Source organism: Anomaloglossus baeobatrachus, chromosome 4 (assembly GCF_048569485.1).
Source record: "Anomaloglossus baeobatrachus isolate aAnoBae1 chromosome 4, aAnoBae1.hap1, whole genome shotgun sequence".
Taxonomy (NCBI): Eukaryota; Metazoa; Chordata; class Amphibia; order Anura; family Aromobatidae; genus Anomaloglossus; species Anomaloglossus baeobatrachus.
In genome coordinates this window covers 348,794,133-348,819,896 of record NC_134356.1, presented here as the reverse complement: position 1 = coordinate 348,819,896, position 25,764 = coordinate 348,794,133, and the positions used below count along the sequence as shown (strand labels likewise).

At 45.8% G+C, this 25,764-nt stretch overlaps 1 protein-coding gene across 1 annotated transcript in view; it reads right to left on the bottom strand.

The window, feature by feature from the left end:
• Positions 1–22,626, bottom strand: part of IL17REL (interleukin 17 receptor E like) — a 356,565-nt gene extending 333,939 nt beyond the window's left edge. Inside the window, exon 1 of the mRNA XM_075342547.1 lies at positions 22,476–22,626. Within this exon, the coding sequence (XP_075198662.1) occupies positions 22,476–22,613 (138 nt within the window). The 5' untranslated portion in view covers positions 22,614–22,626. The remainder of the gene's footprint in view (positions 1–22,475) is intronic.
• Between the last annotated feature and the right edge of the window lie 3,138 nt (positions 22,627–25,764).

Below are 25,764 nucleotides of genomic sequence, written 5' to 3'. Positions count from 1 at the left end.
ATCTTCAGCAGATGTTAATGGAGCTTTGCCACCTTCCCCACGGACAAACCCTTTTTTTCCTTTTCCAACACGCCTCTTCCCCTTTCCACCAGCATCTGTCATTTTGCCACTCATTTTGATTGCGACAAGATTGTGCACTTAAAATGTGGTAGTAAAAATTGAGAGGTGGTGTAGATTGATTGCAGCGGTGGTCTAGCTTTATTAACAGCAGAATAAACAACAATAACTATCCCTGACAATGTAACTACGGCCCTTAAACTGGCAGCATAATTTGCTATTAGAATGGCTTAGTAACAATGAGTTTCAGTGTGCAATGCAGAGGTGCCGCAAATATCTTTGCACCAGTGGGACAATAATGAAGTCCAACAACCACTTTTAGGATGCCACTAAGTTTCCTCAGTGTTTGCTAGTATAATGGCTTAGTAACAATGAGCTTGATTGTGCAATGCAGAGGTGCTGCAAATAGATTTGCACTAGTGGGACACTAATGGAAGTCCAACAGCCACTTTTAGGATGCCACTAAGTTTCCTCAGTGTTTGCTAGTATAATGGCTTAGTAACAATGAGCTTGAGTGTGCAATGCAGAGGTGCTGCAAATAGATTTGCACTAATGGGACACTAATGGAAGTCCAACAGCCACTTTTAGGATGCCACTAAGTTTACTCAGTGTTTGCTAGTATAATGGCTTAGTAACAATGAGCTTGAGTGTGCAATGCAGAGGTGCTGCAAATAGATTTGCACTAGTGGGACACTAATAGAAGTCCAACAGCCACTTTTAGGATGCCACTAAGTTTCCTCAGTGTTTGCTAGTGTAATAGCTTAGTAAAAAATGAGTTTGAGTGTGCAATGCAGTGGTGCTGCAAATAACTTTGCACCAGTGGGACAATAATGAAGTCCAACAGCCACTTTTAGGATGCCACTAAGTTTCCTCAATGTTTGCTAGTATAATGGCTTAGTAACAATGAGGTGGAGTGTGCAAAGGGCAGGAGGGTACAGTGGCAGGGTTGTGGGTCTGTGTAGAGGAAAGGTAGCCTCACTTTATATCCCTCCTAATGGGGAAATGCAGCGAGGAAGTCCCTGACCTTAGCTACACAGATGCTGTTATCTTCTGTAGCTGTTAAAATCTGTTTCCATGGACCAGACTGTCACCTATGGCTGTGAGCCTGCTGCTATTAGCCCTTACAAGGGCTAAAAGAAACTTCTATCCCTATTCTGTTTAGCGCTGTGTGTAGAGCGTACACAGCAGTATCGGAGACAGGAGCTACACCTGCGGTGACTGACACCCAGACGCAGAAGGCAGATAATGGCGTCCTGACGGGCAGATATCCGTTTTTATAATGCAGGGACATGTGACATGGACATCCTATCACACATGCCGTTGCTTCTCTGGCTAAAAGTCCACTTAGCTGTGTGTGTGTCTGGGATTGGCTGACATGCTGGCCCGCCCCACTACACGCGCGCGCTTAGGGAAGGAAGACAAGGGAAAAAAAAATGGCGATCGCCATTATCCCAGCAGCAGTGATCTGAATGCGCTGTTCCCGCACACTATACACTGAAATTTCATAATAGTGTGAGTCACAGAGTGACTTACACTATTACAGCGGAAAGCCAGCTAGTAATTAGCTTGGCTTTTTGCAGCTAGAACTGTTCTCGAACGTAACTAGAACTATCGAGCTTTAGCAAAAAGCTCGAGTTCTAGTTCAATCTAGAACAGCCCCCAAAATCACTCGAACCACGAACTGGAGAACCACGAACCACGAACCGCGCTCAACTCTAGTGGAGACTAGCGGTGCTCACAGGGATAACGTCATCACTGTGCGCACGTGTCCACACGGCCGCGCCGGCACAGACAGGAGGACATCGCGATGCTGCAGGGATCGTGGCCGGCTCCACACAGCGCTGCTGGCACAGACGGAGGAGGAGCGATGCTGCGTGGAGCAAGGAAAGGTGAATATAAATGTTTGTTTGGGTTTTTTTCTGTGTGTGCCACAGGATGCAGGACCTACACCAGGATAGGGGTAAATGAGCAGGATGGGGGTATATGAGCAGGATCGGGGTATATCAGCAGGATGGGGGTATATAATAATAATAATAATAATTTTATTAATTTATATAGCACTATTAATTCCACAGCGCTTTACATATATTGGCAACACTGTCCCCATTGGGGCTCAGAATCTAGAGTCCCTATCTGTATGTCTTTGGAGTGTGGGAGGAAACCGGAGAACCCGGAGGAAACTCACGCAAACACAGGGAGAACATACAAACTCCTTGCAGATGGTGTCCTTGGTGGGATTTGAACCCAGGACCCCAGCACTGCAAGGCTGCAGTGCTAACCACTGAGCCACCGTGCCACTGTATATGAGCAGGATGATGGCATGTAAGCAGGATGATGGCATATAGCAGGATGATGGCATATGAGCAGGATGATGGCATATAGCAGGATGATGGTATATGAGCAGGATGATGGTATATGAGCAGGATGATGGTATATGAGCAGGATGATGGCATATATAGCAGGATGATGGCATATAGCAGGATGATGGCATATAGAAGGATGATGGCGTATATAGCATGATGATGGCGTATATAGCAGGATGATGGCGTATATAACAGGATGGGGGTATATAACAGGATGGGAGCACATAACAGGTTGGGGGTATATAGCATGATGCGGCCATATACCAGGATGAGGTATATAGCAGGATGGGAGTACATACCAGGATGGCAGTATATAGCAAGATGGGGCTATACCAGGATGAGGGACATATATATATATATATATATATATATATACAAGGCAGGAGGATCATTACCAGGATGGGCTACCTTAGTAGAGAATTTGGGGATATTACCCCCATAACAGTGTTAGCAGCTGATTCTCGCCCCATAACAGTGTGTCATGACCACATTTTTTGCTTAAAATTTTATTTTCTTATTTTCCTTTTCTAAAACCAGGTTGCATCTTATGGTCAGGGGTGTCTTATAGTCCGAAAAATACGGTAATTGTCATGCAACATTTGTCTGAAGCACAACAAAAAACACCAGAAAAAGGGGGGCACTGGGGACACACAGACAACGGGAGGCCCTTGAACTAGTGAGAGGGGCACTAAAAACACACTAGGGAACTAAAGACAAACAGGGGTGAAAAAAACAACATGAAAGGATATAGCCTGAGCACGGGAACCAAACTCGTAGAACCTTCTTAAGGCCTCTGCCACACTTACGTGACAAAACATAACGTTTTTGTCACGTCCGTGTTAAAGGGGTGGTTTGTTCCCCATGTGCCGTGTTTGTGGCACGTACGTGTTCTCCGTGTGTTATACGTAATAACACACGGAGAACTAAAAGCCCCGCCTTACCTTTTTCTTCCGGAGCTGTCTGTGGTGCTGAATGACAGCGTCCGGCACAGGCCACGCCCCGCTGACGCTGCTTCCGGCCCCCAGTGAATAAGATGTGTTGTTCAAATTCACTGGGGACGGATGCAGGTGACAGCCACGGCAGAGATTGCAGGGCTCGTGGAGGTGAGTGTGTGTTTTTTTTTATTTTTAACCTGACATGTGTGTTTCTCCGGCGCATGTCACACGGAACCGCATCCACACTACATCCGTGTGGTACGTGTGCGGGCCGTGTGACACCCGTGCTGCCGGAGCAACACGGACATGTCAGCGTATGGAACTCACGGAGACACATAATTACGGAACGGACATACGTTCCGTTCCGAAATACTTATGTGTCTCCTAACCATTGGGATTACCTAGGTCCCCGTGTGTACGTGTCTCCGGTACGTGTAAAAAATGGCAAACACGTGCCGGAGGCAAGGATGTGTGACGGAGGCCTAACAGGCAGCCAGGACACAATTGACTTTGTATCTTCAGCAGGGACTGCTGGGATACCCTGCTATTTGAAGTAGAAGGACGTGACTTCTTAGTAAGTGCAGCAGATCACTCAGCAAGGAACTGCTTAGGAAAAGCTGCAGTAGCAAAAACTGGCACTTAACCACTTTAGTGCTAAAAGAAATGAAACCCATTTAAATGAAAAGTAGCCAGATGAGAGGCTCCATACCAAAGGCTGTCACTGGTTACAATATGCAGGGAGATGATATTGACATTAATATAGTCATATGATGGCTTGTTTTCTGTGGGACGGGTTGTATTTTTGAATGACACCATTCATTCTCCAACATAGTGTACTGGAAAATGGGAAAAAAAATTCCAAGTGACTTGAATTTGCAAAGAAAGTTCAATTCCACGTTTTTTGGTTTTTTATATTTACCGTGTTCATTATATGGTAAAACTAATCTGGAAATATCAGTTTGTAGATATCAAACGTCTAGGGTTTTTTTATTTAAGTGGTGGGAAAAAAAACAGTCATTTATCAAAAAAAAAAGGATGCTTTTGGCATCATTTTTGAAGACCCATAGGGTTCTCCTTTTTTGTGATCTGAGGCTGTGTGATGGCTTAATTTTTTGCCCCCTGGGCTGGCATTTTTAAATATAACATTTTTGTTTAGATGCAGTGTTTTGATTGCCTCTTGTTGCATTATATTGCAATGTTGCAATGAACAAAAAAATATAATTCTGGTGTTTTGATTTTTTTCTCATTATGCACTTTACTGATCAGATTAATTTTATATTTTGATAGTTTAGGAATCGAACGAAGCATTTCAAATGCGAAAAGCATGTCCCATGCAGTGGGACACTTCCTCCTGCCTAATGCACTTAGATTGACTTTATCTTTATTATGTAGATACTTGCTCTTTCTCATCATGTGGACATGTATGTACTGTTGTCCTCACTTGAATATTCTTTTACTTAGTCTAAAGGCCCCGTTACACGCAGCGACGTATCTAACGATATATCGCCGGGGTCATGGATTCCGTGATGCACATCCGGCATCATTAACGACGTCGTTGCGTATGACACATACGAGCGACCGCTAACGATGGAAAATACTCACCAAATCGTCCATCGTTGACACGTCGTTCATTTTCTAAAAATCGTTGATTGTTGAGGACGCAGGTTGTTCGTCGTTCCCGAGGTAGCACACATTCCTACGTGTGACACCTCGGGAACGACGATCTACAGCTTACCTGCGGCCGCCGGCAATGAGGAAGGAAGGAGGTGGGCGGGATGTTATGGCCGCTCATCTCCGCCCCTCCGCTTCTATTGGGCGGCCGCTTAGTGAAGCCGCTGTGACGCCGCACGAACCGCCCCATAGAAAGGAGGCGGTTCGCCGGCATCAGCGACATCGCTAGGCAGGTAAGTCCGTATGACGGCTCCTAGCGATATTGTGCGCCACGGGCAGCGATTTGCCCGTGGCGCACAAACGACGGGGCGGGTATGCTTGCTAGCGATATCGCTAACGATATCGCTGCGTGTGACGGGGCCTTTACTCTTGTGTGTGCCATTGGGTGCGTATTTTGCGTATACACATATGCACCATTCCTAAGTGCATACTGTTGTGCTGGCACTTTATTAGTGTATAGGGAATTTACTGGGGCATTTTTTTCTTTTAACATTTTCTGTACATACAATTTGTATCACTATGTTTAGTATGAATTTACCTTTTTTGTAGTACATATCCTATTAACCTATTTATTTATTCTATATTGATAGCATGTTTCCACAGTCCCTGTTTACATCTTATTGTTTAATATACAGTGGGTACAGAAAGTATTCAGACCACTTTACATTTTTCCCTCTTTGTTTCCAAAAAGTTCATTTTATTTCTCATTAATGTACACTCTGCACCCCATCTTGACAGACAAAAAACAGAAATGTAGAAATTTTTGCAAATGTATTAAACAAGAAAAACTGAAATATCCCATGGTCATAAGTACTCAGACCCTTTGCTCAGTATTGAGTAGAAGCACCCTTTTGAGCTAGTACAGCCATGAGTCTTCTTGGGAATGATGCAACAAGTTTTTCACACCTGGGAATCCACTGCCATTCTTCCTTGCAGATGCTCTCCAGTTCCATCAGATTGGATGGTGAACATTCGTGGACAGACATTTTCAGGTCTCTCCATAGATGCTCAATTGGGTTTAGGTCAGGAGTCTAGCTGGGCCAGTCAAGAATGGTCACAGAGTTGTTCTGAAGCCACTCGTTTGTTATTTTAGCTGTGTGCTAAGGGTCATTGTCTTGTTGGAAGGTGAACCTTTGGCCAAGTCTGAGGTCCAGAGCACTCAAATCTTTCATTTTCACTAGGGTAGCATGAGATAATGGACCGTGCAGTTTTTTTGTGCAATTTGTCCTGAGTACATGTATACCCAATATGTGGTTGAAAACTACTTTCGAGGCACCGTACAAAGTAAAAAAGGGAAGGAGAGCCATATTTGAGTTCAGATTTAGTTAGAATGGTTTACGGGTGTCATCTCAGATTGGCAGAGCCCCTGAGATGCCAAAACAGCAGAAATCCACCACAAGTGACATATTTTATAAACTGTACTCCTTAACTAATTCATTTAGGGGTGCAGTGACCATATTGACACTACAGGTGTTAGGGAGGGAAGGAACAATATTTCATTTTTGGAGCACAGATTTTCCAATTTTCCTAGAATAGTTTGCGTGCGGACTCCATTTGCAGAGCCTCTAAGTGCCAGCACGATGTCGCACGCGATAGTCCCCGCCTCCGTCGCAGGTACGATATCGTGTGATAGCTGGCGTAGCGAAAATTATCGCTACGCCAGCTTCACATGCACTCACCTGTCCTGCGACCGTCGCTCTGTCCGACGACCCGCCTCCTTCCTAAGGGGGCGGGTCGTGTGGCGTCATAACGACGTCACACGGCAGGCGGCCAATAGCGGCGGAGGGGCGGAGATGAGCAGGATGTAAACATCCTGCCCACCTCCTTCCTTCCGCATATGTGGGGCCCCGAGGCTCGGTGTCGGTGCAGCGGTGCATTACCTTCAGGGACTCCACGCGGCTGGATCTCGTCACAGGTAGGAAATCCTCTATTTTGATTGTCGTGACGCCACTCTCAGAATTGCGGTCAATGGAGACCGCCACTGCAGATTAGGGGTGCCTGGGGCTGATAGTAGGTGCAGTCAGTTGTAATAGCCTCCTGAGAGTGAGGCATGCCCCAGGGTTCCGTGTAGGTGTGTGGAACTACAAGTCGCAGAATGACTCACACGCACAAGCAGGATGTCTTTCAGGGATTTTACTCACTGATGGTGGCAGGGTGAGTAACCCGGGCGTAGCTGGGATGAACCAGGCTGGAACCAGGTGTCCTTCAGGCTGACTTATGAGGGTGGCTACCAACTCGCCTTCCTTAGCCCGTTGTGTTTTGGGGTAACCCCTGCTTGAAGCCCTGCTGGGGTCGCCCAGGGAAGTTGCTGGTGCCTCTCTCCCCTTCTTTTGGCCCGTTTGCTTGTAGCCTGGACCAGGTCACTCCGGCTGCTTGCCTCCTGTGAGCTATGGGCCCTCACTTTGGCTACGTGGCTGCGGACTCTGTGGTGTTGTCTTGGGGGTGTAAAGTGCCCCCTCATGCAGGTTTGGCAAAGGACAGGTGGATCTATCCCTGCACTGGGACCTGTTACCCGTTTGGGCCTGGTATCTCCCTGACAGTCTCCTTACTTTCCACTCCGTTGCTCTCTCTTTAGCCGTGTGTGGATTTCGGGCAGCACTACCAGGTGACCGTTCTCCCCCGTCGGTAGTCACTGCGCGTACGTTGTCAGAATCGTGTAGAGCTACAGGGTCTGCTTCTGCCCTCCCTGAACTTCACCACTCAACTGTCTTCGGCTCACTCTTCCCTCCTCTCCTGTTCTTGCCTACGTCACCTAGCAACCAGGCTCTCTACCACACCCCTCGAGTGGAGATGGAGGCTTCGCCCCGTCCTGGGATCCCCAGGGGTCCTCTCAAAGGTAAATGTGTGAGACCTGATCACTATGCGCCTGTGTAGTCACACCTCGGTCAGCCTTCTGGATCACCTGTTTTGTACTGTCCCCAGCATGGGTGCAGTACTCAGTGGTGCCTGACCAGGTCAGGGGCGCCACACATATCCTACGGAAGCCGCGGTGACACCGGTAGGAGATGTTCCTTGCTCCTGCGACTTCACACACAGCGATGTGTGCTGCCGCAGGAACGAGGAACAACATCGGACCGTCGCGTCAGCGTAATTATGGATTACGCCAACGCTGCACCGATGATACGATTACGACGATTTTGCGCTCGTTAATCGTATCATCTAGGCTTTACACACTACGATGTCGCATGCGATGCCGGATGTGCGTCACTTTCAATTTGACCCCACCGACATTGCACCTGCGATGTCGTAGTGTGCAAAGCCCGACTTAGTCTCTGGAAAACACCCATGGTGTCAAATGCAGTGAATGTTGCAGAATTAAAAAGTGCAACTAAGCCTTTGTTATGCTCAGTACATTGTAGCTCCAGTACTTTGTGCCCAGCTCGTGCATCTGGAAACCTGCACCCCATAAATTATTAAGGCTTCCTCACTATGCCAAGCAGATGGACGTTAAGTGTGGTTTAGGCACATTGTTGGGCTCAAAAGGGAGGCGAGCATTTGGATTTGAGAGAGGAGATTTTGTTGGATTTCTTTTTGAGCAGAGGGGCATAGCGTTTGTCCAAAGTCTTTGATCTACTAGTAGCGAGGAAGTCCCCAATATTTCCATTAACATATTATGGACCTGAGTGGGGTCTTGTGTTTTTGTGGGTTGAGTTGAATGCTATTTGCTGGCAATTTGGGGTACAGAATATTTTGGATCAGTTCACATTTATCCTGTGCTCTATGCTGAGTACTTACATCGGGGTTTCCATCTACATTTTCATAATACGTGATTCAGGTAAAACCCCCGATGGATCCATTCACTGTAATGAGGCAGAAGAGTTATTCTGGACTCCATTTGGCCTCTGTTCTGTGGTGTTTATCTTTCAAAGGTGAACAAAAGTGTTGATTACTGCACTTTTGTTTACATCAAAACACATGACCATAGACCAGATGGGAATTCAAAGTGACTCCATCTTCTTCATTACAGTGAATTTTCCATTCGGAATTTTGTCTGAATCATGTTATTCAGGGAGTTACATGTAATCCCGGTATAAACGCTCAGACTAGCACACAGGATAAATGTGAGCCACTCCTTAAGGCCTCTGCCACACTCACGTGAATTTCACGCCCGTGCCGAGAGACACGTATTTTCCCTGCGTGTTGCGTGCAGGTAAGTACGTGTCTCTGGTACGTGCGTGACACGTGTGTTCTACGTGTGCTATCCGCGATAGCACACGTAGAATCAGTAATTATTATACTCACCTGGTCCTTCCTGCTGTCCGCGTTGCTGTCCGTGGTGCTGATCCTCGGTCTCCAGCCCTCCCGTCTCCCCTCTGCTGCTGCTGCCAGGCAGTGAAGTGAATATTCAATGAGAATAATGAGCGGCGGTCGGCAGCAAGAGGCAGCAGCGGCAGAGACAGGAGGGCTGGAGAAGGTGAGTTAATGTTTTTTTTTTTTTTAACTGACATGTGTGTTTTCTCCGGCGCGTGTCACACGGGACCGCATCCACACTACACCCGTGTGGTGCGGGTGCGGGCCGTGTGACACCCGTGCTGCCGGCGAAAAACCGGACATGTCAGCGCTTTGAAAATCGCACACACGTACAAACGCACACGGACACACGTTCCGTGTGGTTTTACGTGTGTGTGCCTGCTACAATAGGGTAGCATTGGTTAAAGTGTCTCCGTGCCGCCGGTACGTGTAAAAAATGACAAACACGTGCCGGAGGCACGGATGTGTGGCACAGGCCTAAGGTGGCTTTACATGCTACGAGATCGCTAAAGCGATTTCGTTGGGGTCACGGAATTTGTGACGCACGTCCAGCCTCTTTAGCGATGTCGTTGTGTGTGACACCTATGAGCGATTTTGAATCGTCGCAAAAACGTTCAAAATCGCTCATTGGTGACATGCCCCCCTCTTCCCAATTATCGTTGCTGCTGCAGTAACGATGTTGTTTGTTGTTCCTGCGGCAGCACACATCGCTATGTGTGACGCTGCTGGAACGACAAACATCTCCTTACCTGCGTCCACCGGAAAAAGAGTAAAGAAGGAGGTGGGCGGCATGTTTCGGCTGCTCATCTCCGCCCCTCCTTTTCTATTGGGCAGCGGTTCAGTGACGCTGTTGTGAAGTCGCTGTGACGCTGAACGAATCACTCCCCTAGAAAGGAGGCGGTTCCACGGTCACAGCGACGTCGCAGAGCAGGTATGTGCGTGTGACGCTGCCGTAGCGATAATGTTCGCTACGGCAGCGATCACCACATATCGTGCCACCGACAGGGGCGGGCGCTATCGCACGTGACATCGCTAGCCGATGCTAGCGATGTCACAGCGTGTAAAGCGTCCTTTACTGCGATCTTTGGAAGGCAAAATATGCAAATCAACAGCAGTTAAAGAATTGGCTTTATTTATTTATTTTTATGCCGTTCACCTTGCGGTATAAGTGATTTGGCAGCTTTATTCCTCAGGTCAGTACGATTACAGCAATACCAGATATATATCTTTTTTTAGGTTTGGCCAAAACACTGAAAAGCATTTTTTTTAAATAAAGTATTTTTGCATCACCGAATTTTGAATTCTATAGTTTTTATATTTTTATGCTCACAGACTCATCTGAGGGCTTGTTTTTAGTTGGATGAGTTGGATTTTTTTGTTGGTACCATTTTGGGCATCACAGTGTTTTTTATTGCTTTGTATTCGGCTTTTGGTGTGGCAGAATCATGAAGAAGCAATTTAGGAATATGTTTTTTAGGTTTGTCTTTTTTTACGCCGTTCACCGTGTCTTAAAAGTGTTAACACAGCTTTATTCATCCGGTCAGTAAGACTACAGCAATACCACATTTATATTGATTGTTTTATGATTTGCCGCATTTCCACCAGGAAAACTATTTTATAGAAAAAAAATAGTTTTGCATTGTAATGTTCTGATGGCTATAGCTTTTTAATTTTTTGGCTAATGGACTTTTTTAAAAGCTGTATGATAAAAAAAAAACGTTTTTGCTACGTTTTTGGGGGGTTTTTTACCGTGTTTTCTGAATGGGTGAACTAGTGTGAAAATGTGATAGATCAGGTTGATACGGATGCAGCAATACCAAATATGTGTACTTTTTTCTTTTATATATATATTTTTTTTATTTTTTTGTTCTTTATCTTCTGAATTTTTCTTTTTATATTTTTACAATTTTTTTTTACTTAGTTTCTATATAGGACATTACTTTTTATTCCCCTGATCACTGATATAATGTATTACAATGCACAGTCATTGCAATACATTATATTGCAATGCATTATACGGTCAGTATTACATTCCTGAGCCCCTGCGGTCGCAGTATAAATGCATCATTAGAGAACAAAAGCATTGGCAGTAAAAATCTGACATGCCAGATCCTTACCTCCCCAAACAATCATCTGTCAGGAGCACCCATACACATTAGGCTAAGTTGCCATGATGCGAACCGGTGCATTTTTTCCGCTTCATATTTTCATTTGCAAAAATCAATGCGATAGGGTGGTGGTTAATGATATGTTGTATTCAATGTCATGGCAGCTGAGGTGAGGAGGTCAGGGAGGGTCTTGGTTAACAGAGTAAGGGGTCACATTGGAGGTATGCAGACCCTTCATACTTGGTTATGGTTAAGTTCCAGCTGACACGGTTCCCAGGGAACAGGTTAAAATTTGGAGAAGGAACAGCACTGTGACATTGGTCAGCCCCAAGTCGGAGTGGTACAAACTGGGGATGGTATTCTGGTGCTGTTCAGTGGTTTAGGCCATCCAGGATCTCCTCAAGAAATAAGGTTATGGTAATAAGGTTATTATATTGAGTATGTTCTTTTTGTAATTAATAAAGGCTGCTATGGCCATATATTTCCAAAGACACTCAGCTTTGTGTGTATTTTGTGCCTGGACACTTTAAAATACCCTAGTCAAGAACTTTCATCTGAAACATGATATACCAAAGAGACAAAACTGCAGCTTAAAACATACATGATAAAACCGTATGCAAAAAAAAAATGCACTAAAGTATACAGAGAAATTGCAAGTAAGCTAAATTTAGCTAATTGGTGCAGAAATGTTGCATAAAATCTGCAGCATCAACATTCACCAAATCCTCATCATGGGAACTTAGCCTTAGGGCGGCTTTGCACGTTGCGACATTGCACGTGCGATGTCGATGGGGTCAAATCGAAAGTGACGCACATCCGGCGTCGCAGTCGATATCGCAACCTGTAAATCCTTTTTGATACGATGAACGGGCGCAAAAGCGTCGTTATCGTATCATCGCTGCAGCCTCCGACATTTCCATAATGCCGGTGCAGCGACAGGTGCGATGTAGTTCCTCATTCCTGCGGCAGCGATCTGTATGTGAAGCCGCAGGAGCGAGGAACTTCACCTTACCTGCCTCCCGGCTGCAATGAGAAGGAAGGAGGTGGGCGGGATGTTTACATCCTGCTCATCTCCGCCCCTCCACTTCAATTGGCCGCCTGCCGTGTGACGTCGCTGTGACGCCGCATGACCCGCCCCCTTAGGAAGGAGGCGGGTCGCCGGCCAGAGGGACGTCGCACGGCAGGTATGTGCGTGTGAAACTGCCGTAGTGATAATAATCGCTACGACAGCTTTCACTAGATATTGCACGTGCGACGGGGGCGGGACTATCGCTGCAGCATCGGTAACACATTGTTACCGATGTCGCAGCGTGCAAAGCCCGCCTTGGGCTACATTCACACGTGAATATGACATGTCTGACAGCACTTGGTCCCATAGAGAAGAATAGATGTATTCACACATCTGTTAAATTTCGGATCTGTGGAACTCGGACCAGGCCCTCTGCTGATTAGATTTTGCTTGTTTTTTGCATCTGTATCTTACGGATCTGTTGCTTACAGATAAACTTGTATAACAAGGTTTGTCCCCTATCAGGGCAAAGCAGGAGTCTACTACGTTCAAGTGTCCGCCTGCAGAAAATGTACAAACTACAGTTCCAAAGTTTAGGGTCACTTAGATATTTTCTTATTTTTGAAAGAAAAGCACATTTTTTTTCAATGAAGCTAACATTAAATTAAAGAGAAATACACTCTATACATTGTTATTGTAGTAAATAACTATTCTAGCTTCAAACGTTTGTTTTTTAATGCAATATCTACATAGGTGTATAGAGGCCCATTTCCAACAACCACCACTTCAGTGTTCTAATGGTACATTGTGTTTGCTAACTGTGTTAGAAGGCTAATGGATGTTTAGAAATCCCTTGAAAACTCTTGTGCAAATATGTTAGCAGAGCTGAAAACAGTTTTGCTGATTAGAGAAGCTATAAAACTGACCTTCGTTTGAGTTAATTGAGAATCTGGAGCATTACATTTGTTGGTTCCATTAAACTCTCAAAATGGCCAGAAAAAGAGAACTTTCATGTGAAAATCGACAGTCTTTTCTTGTTCTTAGAAATGAAGGATAATCCATGCGAGAAATTGCCAAGAAACTGAAGATTTTCTACAACAGTGTGTACTACTCCCTTCAGAGGAGAGCACAAACAGGCTCTAACCAGAGTAGAAAGATAAGTGGGAGGCCCCGCTGCACAACTGAGCAACAAGACAAGTACATTAGAGTCTCTAGTTTGGGAAATCGACTCCTCACAGGTTCTCAACTGGCAGCTTCATTAAATAGTAGCCACAAAACGCCAGTGTCAACATCTACAGTGAAGAGGCGACTCCGGGATGCTGGCCTTCAGGACAAAACGGCAAAGAAAAAGCCATATTTGAGACTGGCTAATAAAAGGAAAAGATTAATATGGGCAAAAGAACACAGACATTGGACAGAGGAAGATTGGAAAAAAGTGTTATGGACAGACGAATCGAAGTTTGAGGTGTTTGGATCACACAGAAGAACATTTGTGGGACGCAGAACAACTATAAGGCTATGTGCCGACGCTGCGGAAAATGCGCGGATTTTGCCGCGGATTTCTCGCGAAAAAGCCGCGGATTTCCCGAAAATCTGCAGCTCAGGCACTTCCCAGCCATTTCTATGGCATTTTGGAAATGCTGTGCCCACGCTGCGGATTTTTCCGCAGCGGATTTCGTGCGGATTTTGATCCGGAAAAATCTGCAACATGTCAATTATTGTTGCGGATTTTCATCCGGATTTTGGCTTTAACCCCTTCACGACCATGGACGTGAAGATCCGTCCTTGTGCCCTGGGCCTTAACGACCAAGGACGGATCTTTCCGTCATGGCGGAATCGCGGCACCGGAGCCTCCGGTGACTGCAATATGTTAACATAAACCGCAGATTCGGGGAGGAGGGGACCTATTCCTGACCTCAGGAGGGGTGGTGCCTCCTCCCCGGACCTACGGAGGCTGTGATTGGCTGACGAACGCCGCTCAACCAATCACAGCCACTGTAATGTTCCAGCCATTTAAAATGACTGAAACATTGAAATCCAGCCCTGGCCAGTGCAGCTGTAGCACTGGCCATTGGCTGGAGCTGGGTGACCTCACTGGATCACCCTCCCCCAGCTCCAGTAGCTCTGATTGGAGAGATCGGCCTTGTGACCGATTTCTCCAATCACAGTGGACCTGTTGCCGGTGATCGCCCCCATCAGCTTCCCTTGTCGTCCCTGCAGCACGCCAGCACAGTGAGTGTATACAGTGCAATGGCAGGGCGACAAGCTCCGGTCCCATGCTGTTATGAGACCGGAGCATGGGACCCGGAAGTTGCCACGCTGCCATTGCACTTTATGAAACCGGCGAAAAGCCTCCCGATCCGCCGCCGCCGCTGCCCACCGCGATCTGCCACCTGTCTCCCCGATCTCCTGCCCGCACCCCCACCCCTCGTATCTGCTGCCCGCACCCTCACCCCCACACCTCCCGATCCGCTGCCGCCGCCCTCCATCTGCCACAGTGCCACCGCTCCCCCCGATCTGCTGCCCGGCCCCTCACCCCTCGTGATCGGTGCCCGCCCCCTCACCTCCGTTATGTGATGTGCTGCGCGATCCCTGTCCTCCTCCATCTGTCATAGTGCCACCGCTCCCTCCGATCTGCTGCGCGGCCCCTCCCCCTCGTGATCGGTGCCCGCCCCCTCCCCTCCGTGATGTGATGTGCTGCGCGATCCCCATCTTCCTCCATCTGTCATAGTGCCACCGCTCCCTCCGATCTGCTGCCCGGCCCCTCCCCTTCGTGATTGGTGCCCACCCCCTCCCCTCCGTGATGTGCTGCTCGCCCCCTCCCCTCCGTGATGTGCTGCTCGCCCCCTCCCCTACGTGATGTGCTGCATGCTCCCCCCACCTCGCCCCCTCCCCTGTCACCCCCGTGATGTGTGCTCCCTCCCCTGTCACCCCCGTGATGTGGGCTCCCTCCCCTGTCACCGCCGTGATGTGTGCTCCCTCCCCTGTCACCGCCGTGATGTGTGCTCCCTCCCCTGTCACCGCCGTGATGTGTGCTCCCTCCCCTGTCACCGCCGTGATGTGTGCTCCCTCCCCTGTCACCCCCGTGATCTGTGCTCCCTCACCTGTCACCCCCGTGATGTGTGCTCCCTCCCCTGTCACCGCCGTGATGTGTGCTCCCTCCCCTGTCACCGCCGTGATGTGTGCTCCCTCCCCTGTCACCGCCGTGATGTGTGCTCCCTCCCCTGTCACCGCCGTGATGTGTGCTCCCTCACCTGTCACCCCCGTGATGTGTGCTCCCTCCCCTGTCACCCCCGTGATGTGTGCTCCCTCACCTGTCACCCCCGTGATGTGTGCTCCCTCCCCTGTCACCGCCGTGATGTGTGCTCCCTCCCCTGTCACCGCCGTGATGTGTGCTCCCTCCCCTGTCACCGCCGTGATGTGTGCTCCCTCCCCTGTCACCGCCGTGATGTGTGCTCCCTCCCCTGTCACCGCCGTGATGTGTGCTCCCTCACCTGTCACCCCCGTGATGTGTGCTCCCTCCCCTGTCACCCCCCGTGATGTGTGCTCCCTCACCTGTCACCCCCGTGATGTGTGCTCCCTCCCCTGTCACCGCCGTGATGTGTGCTCCCTCCCCTGTCACCCCCGTGATCTGTGCTCCCTCACCTGTCACCCCTGTGATCTGTGCTCCCTCACCTGTCACCCCCGTGATCTGCTGTCCGCTCTCCCTCCACCTGTCACCCCCGTGATCTGCTGTCCGCTCTCCCTCCACCTGTCACCCCCGTGATCTGCGCTCTGCTCACCTCTCACCCCCGTGATCTGCGCTCCCTCACCTCTCACCCCCGTGATCTGTGCTCTGCTCACCTGTCTCCCCCGTGATCTGTGCTCTGCTCACCTGTCTCCCCCGTGATCTGCGCTGCGCTCCCTCTCCCACCTCTCACCCTCCCCGATCTGCTGCCTCCTTCATCTCCTGTGATCCTGCTGCCTAGATCGATCCTGTAGGGTAACTATCCCCAATCTCACCTCCCACTCCCCTTCCCTGCCATCTCCCCTTCCCCCCCATCCTCTGCCGCTCCTGCATCCACTGCGCCCTCTCCCAATCCGCCCCCACCCTATCCCAGCCGCCGCCGTCTCACATTCACAGATGCTCCCTTTATATGACGCTGCCCCCCCATCTGCCGCCGCCCCATAATCTGCCGCCCCCCAATCTGCCGCTGTTCTGATCCATCCTGCAAGTATTGTTCGTGGCTCTTTTCTAACTATCCCCAATCGCATCTCCCACTCCCTCTCCCCCTCCTCCTCCCCCACCTGCCTGCCGCCAAGTGCTGATCAGCTACGTGATTGGCTGATCAGGTACGTAATTGTTGCTCTAGTTTTTGCTTTTTTTTGTGCACCCCAAATAAAAAAAAAACAAAACAAAACATGTACAATTAGGTACCTGATCAGCAATCGTCCTGCAGTCGTACTCGACTTTGGACAGGACTTCTTTTTTCCATCCTACCTAGTCCCCCCCCCCTTTTTTGCAGAACATTTGTGCGTGCGCCCTATTTTTTTTTCTATGCCATGGGGGTCTTGTTTCCAAAATGGGGTCACATGTGGGGGAGCTCCACTGTTTTGGCACCTCAGGGAGTCTCCAAACACAACATGGAATACGCTAATTATCCCAGACAATTTTGTATTTGAAAAGTCAAATGACGCTCCTTGCATTCCGAGCCCTGCTGTGCACCCAAACATTTGATTTCCACCACATATGAGGTGTCTGTGTACTCAGGAGAAATTGCACAATACATTTTATGGTGCAATTTTTCCTGATACCTTTGTGAAAAAAAAAAGCTACCTGGTTGAAGTAACAATTTTGTGGTAAAAAAAATTTTTTTTATTTGCACGGCTCAACTCTATTAACTTTTGTGAAGCCCCCAGAGGTTCAAAGTGCTCAATAAACATCTAGATAAATGCCATGAGGTGTCTAGTTTCCAAAATGGGGTCACATATGGGGGAGCTCCACTGTTTAGGCACCTCAGGGGCTCTCCAAACGCAACATGGTGCGGCTAACGATTCTAGCTAAATTTTCTGTTCAAAAAGTCAAATGGCGCTCCTTCCCTTCCGAGTCCTGCCGTGCGCCCAAACAGTGTTTTTTCGCCACATATGAGGTATCTGCGTGCTCAGAAGAAATTGCCCAACAAATTTTGGGGGTTCATTTAATCCTACTACCCTTGTGAATATGCAATATTTGAGGCTAAATGAACATTTTTGTTGCAAAAAGTCAAATGTTCATTTTTTCCTTCCACATTGCTTTAGTTACTGTGAAGCACCTGAAGGGTTAATAACCTTCTTGAATGTGGTTTTGAGTAGCCTGAGGGGTGCCGTTTTTGGAATGGTGTCACTTTTGGGTGTTCTGTGTCATGTAGACCTCTCAAAATCACTTCAAATGTGATGTGGTCCCTAAAAAATGTGGCTTTGTAAATTTTGTTGTAAAAATGAGAAATTGCTCATAAACTTTGAACCCCTATAACTTCCTTAAATTTTTTTTTTCTTCCCCCAAATTGTTCTGATGTAAAGTAGACATGTGGGAAATGTTATTTATTAATTATTTTGTGTCATATGTCTCGTTGGTTTTAGAGCATAAAAATTAAAAGTTTGAAAATTACAAAATTTTCAAAATTTTCGCAAAATTTCCGTTTTTTTCACAAAGAAACACAAAAAATATCGGCCTAAATTTACCACTAACATGAAGCCCAATATGACATGAGAAAATCTCAGAAACACCGGGATCCGTTGAAGCGTTCCAGAGTTATAACCTCATAAAGTGACACTGGTCAAAATTGCAAAAAATGGCCTGGTCTTTAGGGTCAAAATAGGCTTGGGGCTGAAGGGGTTAAAATTGGGGAAAAAAAAAAAATCCGCGGCAATTCCGCGGTAAATCCGCACCTTTGAAAAGGTGCGGATTTTGCGGGAAAGCTGCGGATTTTGATGCAGAAAAATCCGCAGATACATTCTCCCGTGGACACATAGCCTAAAGATGCAGGAAGAGTGCCTGACATAATCTGTCAAGCATGGTGGAGGTAATGTGATGGTCTGGGCTTGCTTTGGTGCTGGTAAAGTGAGAGATTTGTACAAGGTAAAAGGGATTTTGAATAAGGAAGGCTATCACTCCATTTTGCAACGCCATGCCATACCCTGTGGACAGTGCTTGATTGGAGCCAATTTACTCCTACAATAATACAATGACCCAAAACACACCTCCAAATTATGCATGAACTATTTAGGGAAGAAGCAGGCAGCTAGTATTCTATCTGTAATGGAGTGGCCAGCCCAGTCATCAGATCTCAAACCTATTGAGCTGTTGTGGGAGCAGCCTGACCGTATGGTACGCAAAAAGTGCCCATCAAGCCAATCCAACTTGTGGGAGGAACTTCTGGAAGCATGGGGTGAAATATCTCCAGATTATTATGTGCTTATGTTGTTATCAGCTGAAGGATAGTTTTCAAACCAGTGGTAACCCCACCAATCACTAAAATGTTGTGATTTATGCTGATCAATGGTCTCTGAGTACAACAGTCCTCGGTAATGTTCCCATCATTATCAAGCACATAGCAGTTACTGAATTTAAGATATATTCACATGAATTTGCCACTTTGTCACCATGATGTGGTTAAACTCTTGTGTTTAGTAGAATGTCATATTCTAGTAATATACCATTATTTGATCAGATGAAAACTCCAGTAAGATAAAATAAATATCTAAATAAAATGTGTCATTTACTCCTATCATTTACCTTTCCATCTCAATAATGTGAGTAAAAGTCAACTCAGAATATCAAATATAACAGTTGACGGAATCATTTAAAACAGAAGAGTAAACCACAAGCTGCAAAAAAAAAAAAACATTTCTGCTGAGTTCATAAGAGCATATTGCACTTAAAACAGCTCCATTAAGGCTTTGTTCAGATTTGCAAAAAAATTAGTAGTGTATTACAGGAGTAGCAGAGCAAAAGGAAATAAGATTTCAGAAATGTGTTCTGTAGTGATGAGCGAGCACTAATATGCTCGAGTGCTCAGTACTCAAATCGAACAGTCGAATGCTCGGACAGGCTTGACTCTAGTACCAAGTATTATGGAATGAAGAAGACTCCTGGAAAAATGCTCAAGTTTCCCATTGACTTCCATTATACTCGGTATATACCCTATTTCCCCCGAAAAAAAGACCTACCCCGAAAATAAGCCCCAGTAGTATTAGGCTTTTTGGAGTATGCTTAAGATATAAGTCCTATTCCAAATATAAGCCCTTGTTGCAGTTCCATAAGGAAGGAAATATCCAAGCATCTAAAAAGTTAAAAAACACAACAGAACTTTTTATCAAAGAAAGCAGACATCCCCAAAAGAAAGCAGACAGCCCCAAAAGAAAGCAGATACCCCCCAACCCCAACTACCCCCCCCCCCCACACACACTCACAAGAACGCAAACAATTACAGTTGGCAAGAGATGATGGTGGATGGGCTCTCACACAGAGATCTGTGTTGCTGTCAGGTTCCTAACCATTCCAGCTGCACCGTTCCAGCTCTCACAAACAGATTGGGTACCAGTATCACTCCGCGTCACCAGGGGGAGCCAACTTCTGTAGAACACAAGGGGATCTGACAGCAATGCTGATTTTTATGTGAGAGACTATTCACTTGCCATCTCTAATTGTTTGGGGTCTGGTAAGTGTGATTCTTTTATGGGGTGTCTGCTTTCTTTTGTGGGTAAACTTACCAGTACATAGAGAATAATAAATTTAAGCAGGCAATTAAAAATATGGTGTATATCCCTGACCACTAGAGACTGGTTCTGCACCATGAAAATAGCAGATCACATAAGAAAATGTGCATCTGAACCAGTAATAGGATTAACACAAAATATTGCTGTTCCAGAATGTGATGACATGATTATATTTGAATAAATGTTGATTTTATTTTTTGTTCAAGAATACATGGAAAAATATGAGACATCCTCTGAAAATAAGCCCCAACACAACTTTCAGAGCAAAAAATAATATAAGACCCTGTCTTATTTTCGGGAAATCACACCCACCTGCTTGTTTTGACTACTGATCACTCGAACATCTTAGTGTTCACTCATCACTAGTCTTCTGCACACTGCTAATAATTTCCATGTCGAATCTGACCTGTGCTGAGGAATTATAAACCTTCTACAAGGCATAGGGTGAAATCTGTAGCAAATCCACAATAAACCTGTAACAGAATCTTAATGCATTACTTGACTGATTCCACACTGGATTTTCTCTGTGAGATATGGACTTGGCTTTATATTGTGGCAGATTTGATGCAGAAATTTCTGTAACTGTCCCATTCATCTGAATGGTGATTGCAGAATTCATTGTGCTTGATGCCAAAACAAGGATCTATCTGCTGCCTGTAAATATACCCTCAGGCCATAGGTTTGTCTATTGACCACAGTTTACGCATTGCCTAATCTGGGACAGCCTGGCTGCTGCTCCCTCCTTTCCTCATGCCATACACTACAGCACTCTTTGCTATAATACAGCACAAGCTCACCAGGATGGTATTGCAGGTTTTCGATAAAACAGAATGATTACAAACTATAGAATCAAAGACAGCAGGGAGATTAAGAAAATGATCCAATAATTGATAAGGATAATCTCTCGAAGTGCCCCATACAGACTTACTGTGGGATCGGCCAACAGTGTAATGTTTTGGGGGGGGACTCCTGACTGTCCACCAAAAATTGATGTTGAGATATAGAAGGATCTGGTTATTTGGATGTCCTTTTGTTTTACGGGAGATCAGCCTTTGTCAGAAGAGTTTTGGATCATCTCTCTCACAGAGGATATGGGAATGCTTGACGGAGCTGAGTGTTCCTAAATAACGGGGGACTCGGGGGAGATAGCAGGCGGCTGAGCTATCTATTGTGTATGAAGGGCTTAAGCTATGTGCGCATGTGTGCATTTTTCATCCCTTTACACTGCATATTGCACTGCAGCGTAAATGCATGCGTCCCCAGCACAATGTATGTAGATTGTGCATAATCCATCCGTACGTTGCTTTTTTGAGCGCAGCGATTTGCATGCTGAAATTTTGATCCAAATCGCAGAGGTTAAAAAAGCAACATGTCACTTATTCCGTGCGCTTTGGATGTTGCTCCCACTTTGTCTATGGGAGAGGCGCATCCAGAGCGCATGAAATCGGCATCTATTCTGCAGACATACTGCATCTATTATGCAGTGTTTCTGCAGCGATTTGAAGCGCACATGCACTGCCAAATCACTGCAGAAATTTCAGCATGTACGTGCGCATATAACCTAAGGGAGGTTCTGCTTCAATGACATTTTTAAAGATTAACATTCATGTAAATGGATGTATAATTGTAGGCACAAATCTGAATATTTTCATGGTAACTTGGTCGTCAAATCATAACTATTACTTATTGTATATTTCAAACTGTGTATGCATGTGACCCGTGTTGATAGCAGAGGTAGGCTGTGCTTGAGAACATTACAAGGATACTACAGAAATACATAAAGGCTTTCAGCAGCAGTGACATCTAGCGTCATCTGCTGGAAAAATTACTACTGTTTACAAACCTTAGGAACATGAAGAACATCGGTGGATCTTAAGGAGTTTGTATTTAATTCCACCTTCTTCATACATGTTTCTTTTCGTAAACCCAACTCTGTGACCATTCTATAGAAACTCATTTACCAGATTGCCTTTTTATATATATACCAAAGGTTGTTTATTGTAAGCTCAGCTTTTCAGCATAAAAGCTTATTTTTTTAGTTAATTTTATTTTAAAGCAGCCAAAAGATAAAAAATAGAGAAAAATAATTGACAGCTCTGTCATTTATGATGCCCAATGTCATCACCCAATCATAATATAAATGAAAAATCATCTATATGTAGGTTTAGATATAAATTGTATCAATTTATTTTATAAAAATGTACAAATATGCAACAATTCAGAAATAAAATACAAGAAATTAACATTGTAGGCTATATAATATCAGAATATAAAATGTAGTATTGTCATGTATTTTCATTAATGTTGAAGAATAGTACTTTAACATGCATGACAAGCGTCTTACCTGAGAGCATGTTATCCCACAGTCTTTAATTCTCTCTATCGAATGACTGTTAGCAATTCCAAAAAAGAATAGAAGGAGAAAATTAGATTCGGAACTTTTCCAACACAGAAAAGAGAATCTTGTGCTGTCAAACATCATGACTACTTTCACTGTCAGTGAAAGCAGAGTACATAGAGGAAGAACACATCTTGCTTTTATTGGTAAAACCCCTCCTTATATATATGCTGTCACTGTCACACCTAATAGGAATTTCCCTATTTTGGCTCTATTACCCAACATCAGCTGCAGAGTTTGAAGTGGAACATTCTCAGAAATTAAAATCTCATAGATTAAATCTAAATATGGGTTTTGTTACATTAGAGTATAACTTTGATTCACATTGTAAAATAAATAATCATATTTCAATGTGTGGGCTAATGCATGTTCTCTAAATACACACTGGTGTCACCAAATGCTCCATAAATGAAGATGAAAGGCAAAGTGTAACAATATGAAAACAGACCACCAAGTAATATTGAGTTTTCTTGTGTGTGTTTGTGAAGAAGAATATTAATCTAGACTGAGACATAACAAGTAACACTATTCTACATAATGGAACATGACAGTTTTTACGGCTTATATTTACTACTGCAGTTTAAAAATCAAATGCTCTCGAAAGCAACGTGCAAAATTTAGCAACGTTGCACTGCAAAGTTGTAAAACTATGAAGATAAAAGATACACATTGTATACATTCACAAACAAAATCATGGCTAGATCCAGGCAACGTCACACACGTAATATCTCGTTTAAAGGGAGGCTGTCAGAGCGTATTTACATATGGAAGTAGTGATATGGTTATATAGGTGCCTATTCTTCATCAAAAATATAACTACAGTAACATATCAATATGTGTCACTTGATTTTACTAAACAGGTAAGGATTAAAGGCATGTTGCCAAACACGGTATGTGAGTACTAAGCTTAAAGGGAGCATCTCAGCACGTATATAGTGGTATGGCTATATTGTCACATGTCCCCTATATAGATATTATACTGTTTTTGCAGAGATCCTTTTTTGTAGAGATTCGATGTGCAAGTCATGAGATATCTGTCATACTGTAATGCCTGCCTGGATCCACAGACTCAGATGGGCTGTAAAGGGGAGGCTAGAGGGAAGCCACTTACCAAGCAGGACCCCCAGAACCCTGAAACCCTTTAACCCCTATACAGGAATTTGAAATTACACAGGGCCCTGGAGATCACTACCTGTGGAAGGCTGCAGTCCGATGAGAGTAGTAGTCAGGCAGGGTCAAACCAGGAATTGCGGGACAGGGACAGAATCGGCAGGCAATGACGTAGTCAGCAAACGTAGCAGAGGTCAAATCCGGATCAGGCAGCGAGGTACAAAAACAGTAGGCAGGAGGGTAGTCAGAAAACGCGCAGAAGTCAACACACAGGAATCACCAACAGAATAGGACGTAACAGGAGCCAGGAAAATCAGAACTATCTCTGGCAGTGGTCATGTGACAGGAGGGGGAATAAGAAGGGTGTGGTGTCTTCCCATTGGCCGTAGATGAATGCTGGCAACTTCAGCTGGAAGACACATGCCACCCACAGTCAGCCAGTGGTACTGCAGATCCCAAGCTAACCCAGCCCAGTGGATGATCGGAGCCTGCACCCACCGGCGCCGCTGGCATCGACTCCTCTCCCATCACCAGCACCATCCACGGCAGGAACACGGCGTCGCCTGGCAATCGGAGCAGAAGTCGCTGGAGCAGACTCCGGCGTTGACGTAACACATACTCATGGCCGGTGTAATGACAGCGAACGGGATTAGTGGACCTACTGGACCACAGGGGGGACCTGGGCTTACCATTTAGTGGGAGGGGCTTAACTAAGCACCCATAATGAGGTGGACGCCAGATACCACTCCCAGGGAAGTGACTGTGACTGTGGCAGTTAACCCCCAGGACAGGTGATGGACAGGTACAGGCGCAATGACTGAGGCAGTTTTGACAGGCAAGTGCAGACAGGAATGGTGGGCATGCCGGAGGTACACCGGTATGGAAAGGCAGGCACTGAAGACAGACTCAAAGATAATGGAACAGAAGCTCAGGACCTGACAAATAGATAGTTAGTCAGTTAGTATACAGTCTGTTACCTAAGACATTGCACAGGCACCTCCCCTAATGGGAGTCAGCCTTAAATGCACAGTGCCTCTCAGCCATACGCTAAAAAGCATTTCCTGGAAATAGCACAGCGGCCCTTTAAGAGGAGCGTTGGTGTGTGTGTGTGCATGCGCATCTTAGGTGCACTCCCGGGATTCCTATGCGGCATGTACAGGAGGGGAAGGAGGCAGGAAAGCATATGGATGGCTGTGCGGCAGTGGGGGAGGCCACGACCCGGCCAGGGCAGTGAGTGAGTTGGTGTCTCTATAGTGAAGCCGGCGCTAGAATATCTAGTGTACAAACCTTATGCAAATTAGGCTGGACGTGCACTGGGAGCGTGATTCTTCAAAGCACATTGATATGTCCCTCATGCACTTCCAGACTGATTTGTATATGGCTTCTACACTCAGAACTGGTGCATCAGATCTCTACAGGAACAGGTTTAATTCAGTATTGCAGGAGAAGCACTTATACCACCATATCACTACTTCCATAGGTAAAAATGTGCTAACAGGCTCCCTTGAAGATTAAGACTCACCTGTATTAGCGCAGCTTGCTGTCACTGTGTTGGGAAATATACCATTAATCCTTACCTGCTTAGTAAATACAAATACTACATATTGCTAAATTACAGACCAGCTACAGAAAAAGCTAAGAATAGTAAGGATACTTTACCAATCAAAAGACAGCAGTTAATGATGAAAGGAAAGAAAGAGATCCTTGAGGATAGTGTCTGGATCAAGGGTATGAAAAATATTACTAAGACACTCTTAATGTATATGCATGAAATATAGCTCAAGGAAGTAGACTTGAAGCTACACATAATTACATTTTATGGCTTGTCAGCCAGATAATAAAGATAAACATAGTTCTATGTTTTTTGTATTGTATTACGAAAACACTTTTGTTGGGCATTTTCTAAATGCATACATGAATGTATGTCACCCAGGGAAGGGGGTACTCGGTCCCGGTCATGCTTGATAATTGGAATGTCACTTTGGTGGCCGTTGCCCGGTCCCATGCCCTGGGCCACTTTTGTAATTGTGAGTATTTACAGAGGAGATAAGAGTTTTTGTCATGTGACGCCACCTGCGGGTTGTGGTTAAGGATGGGGAACCGCCGCTGCTAAATGTGGGTACTC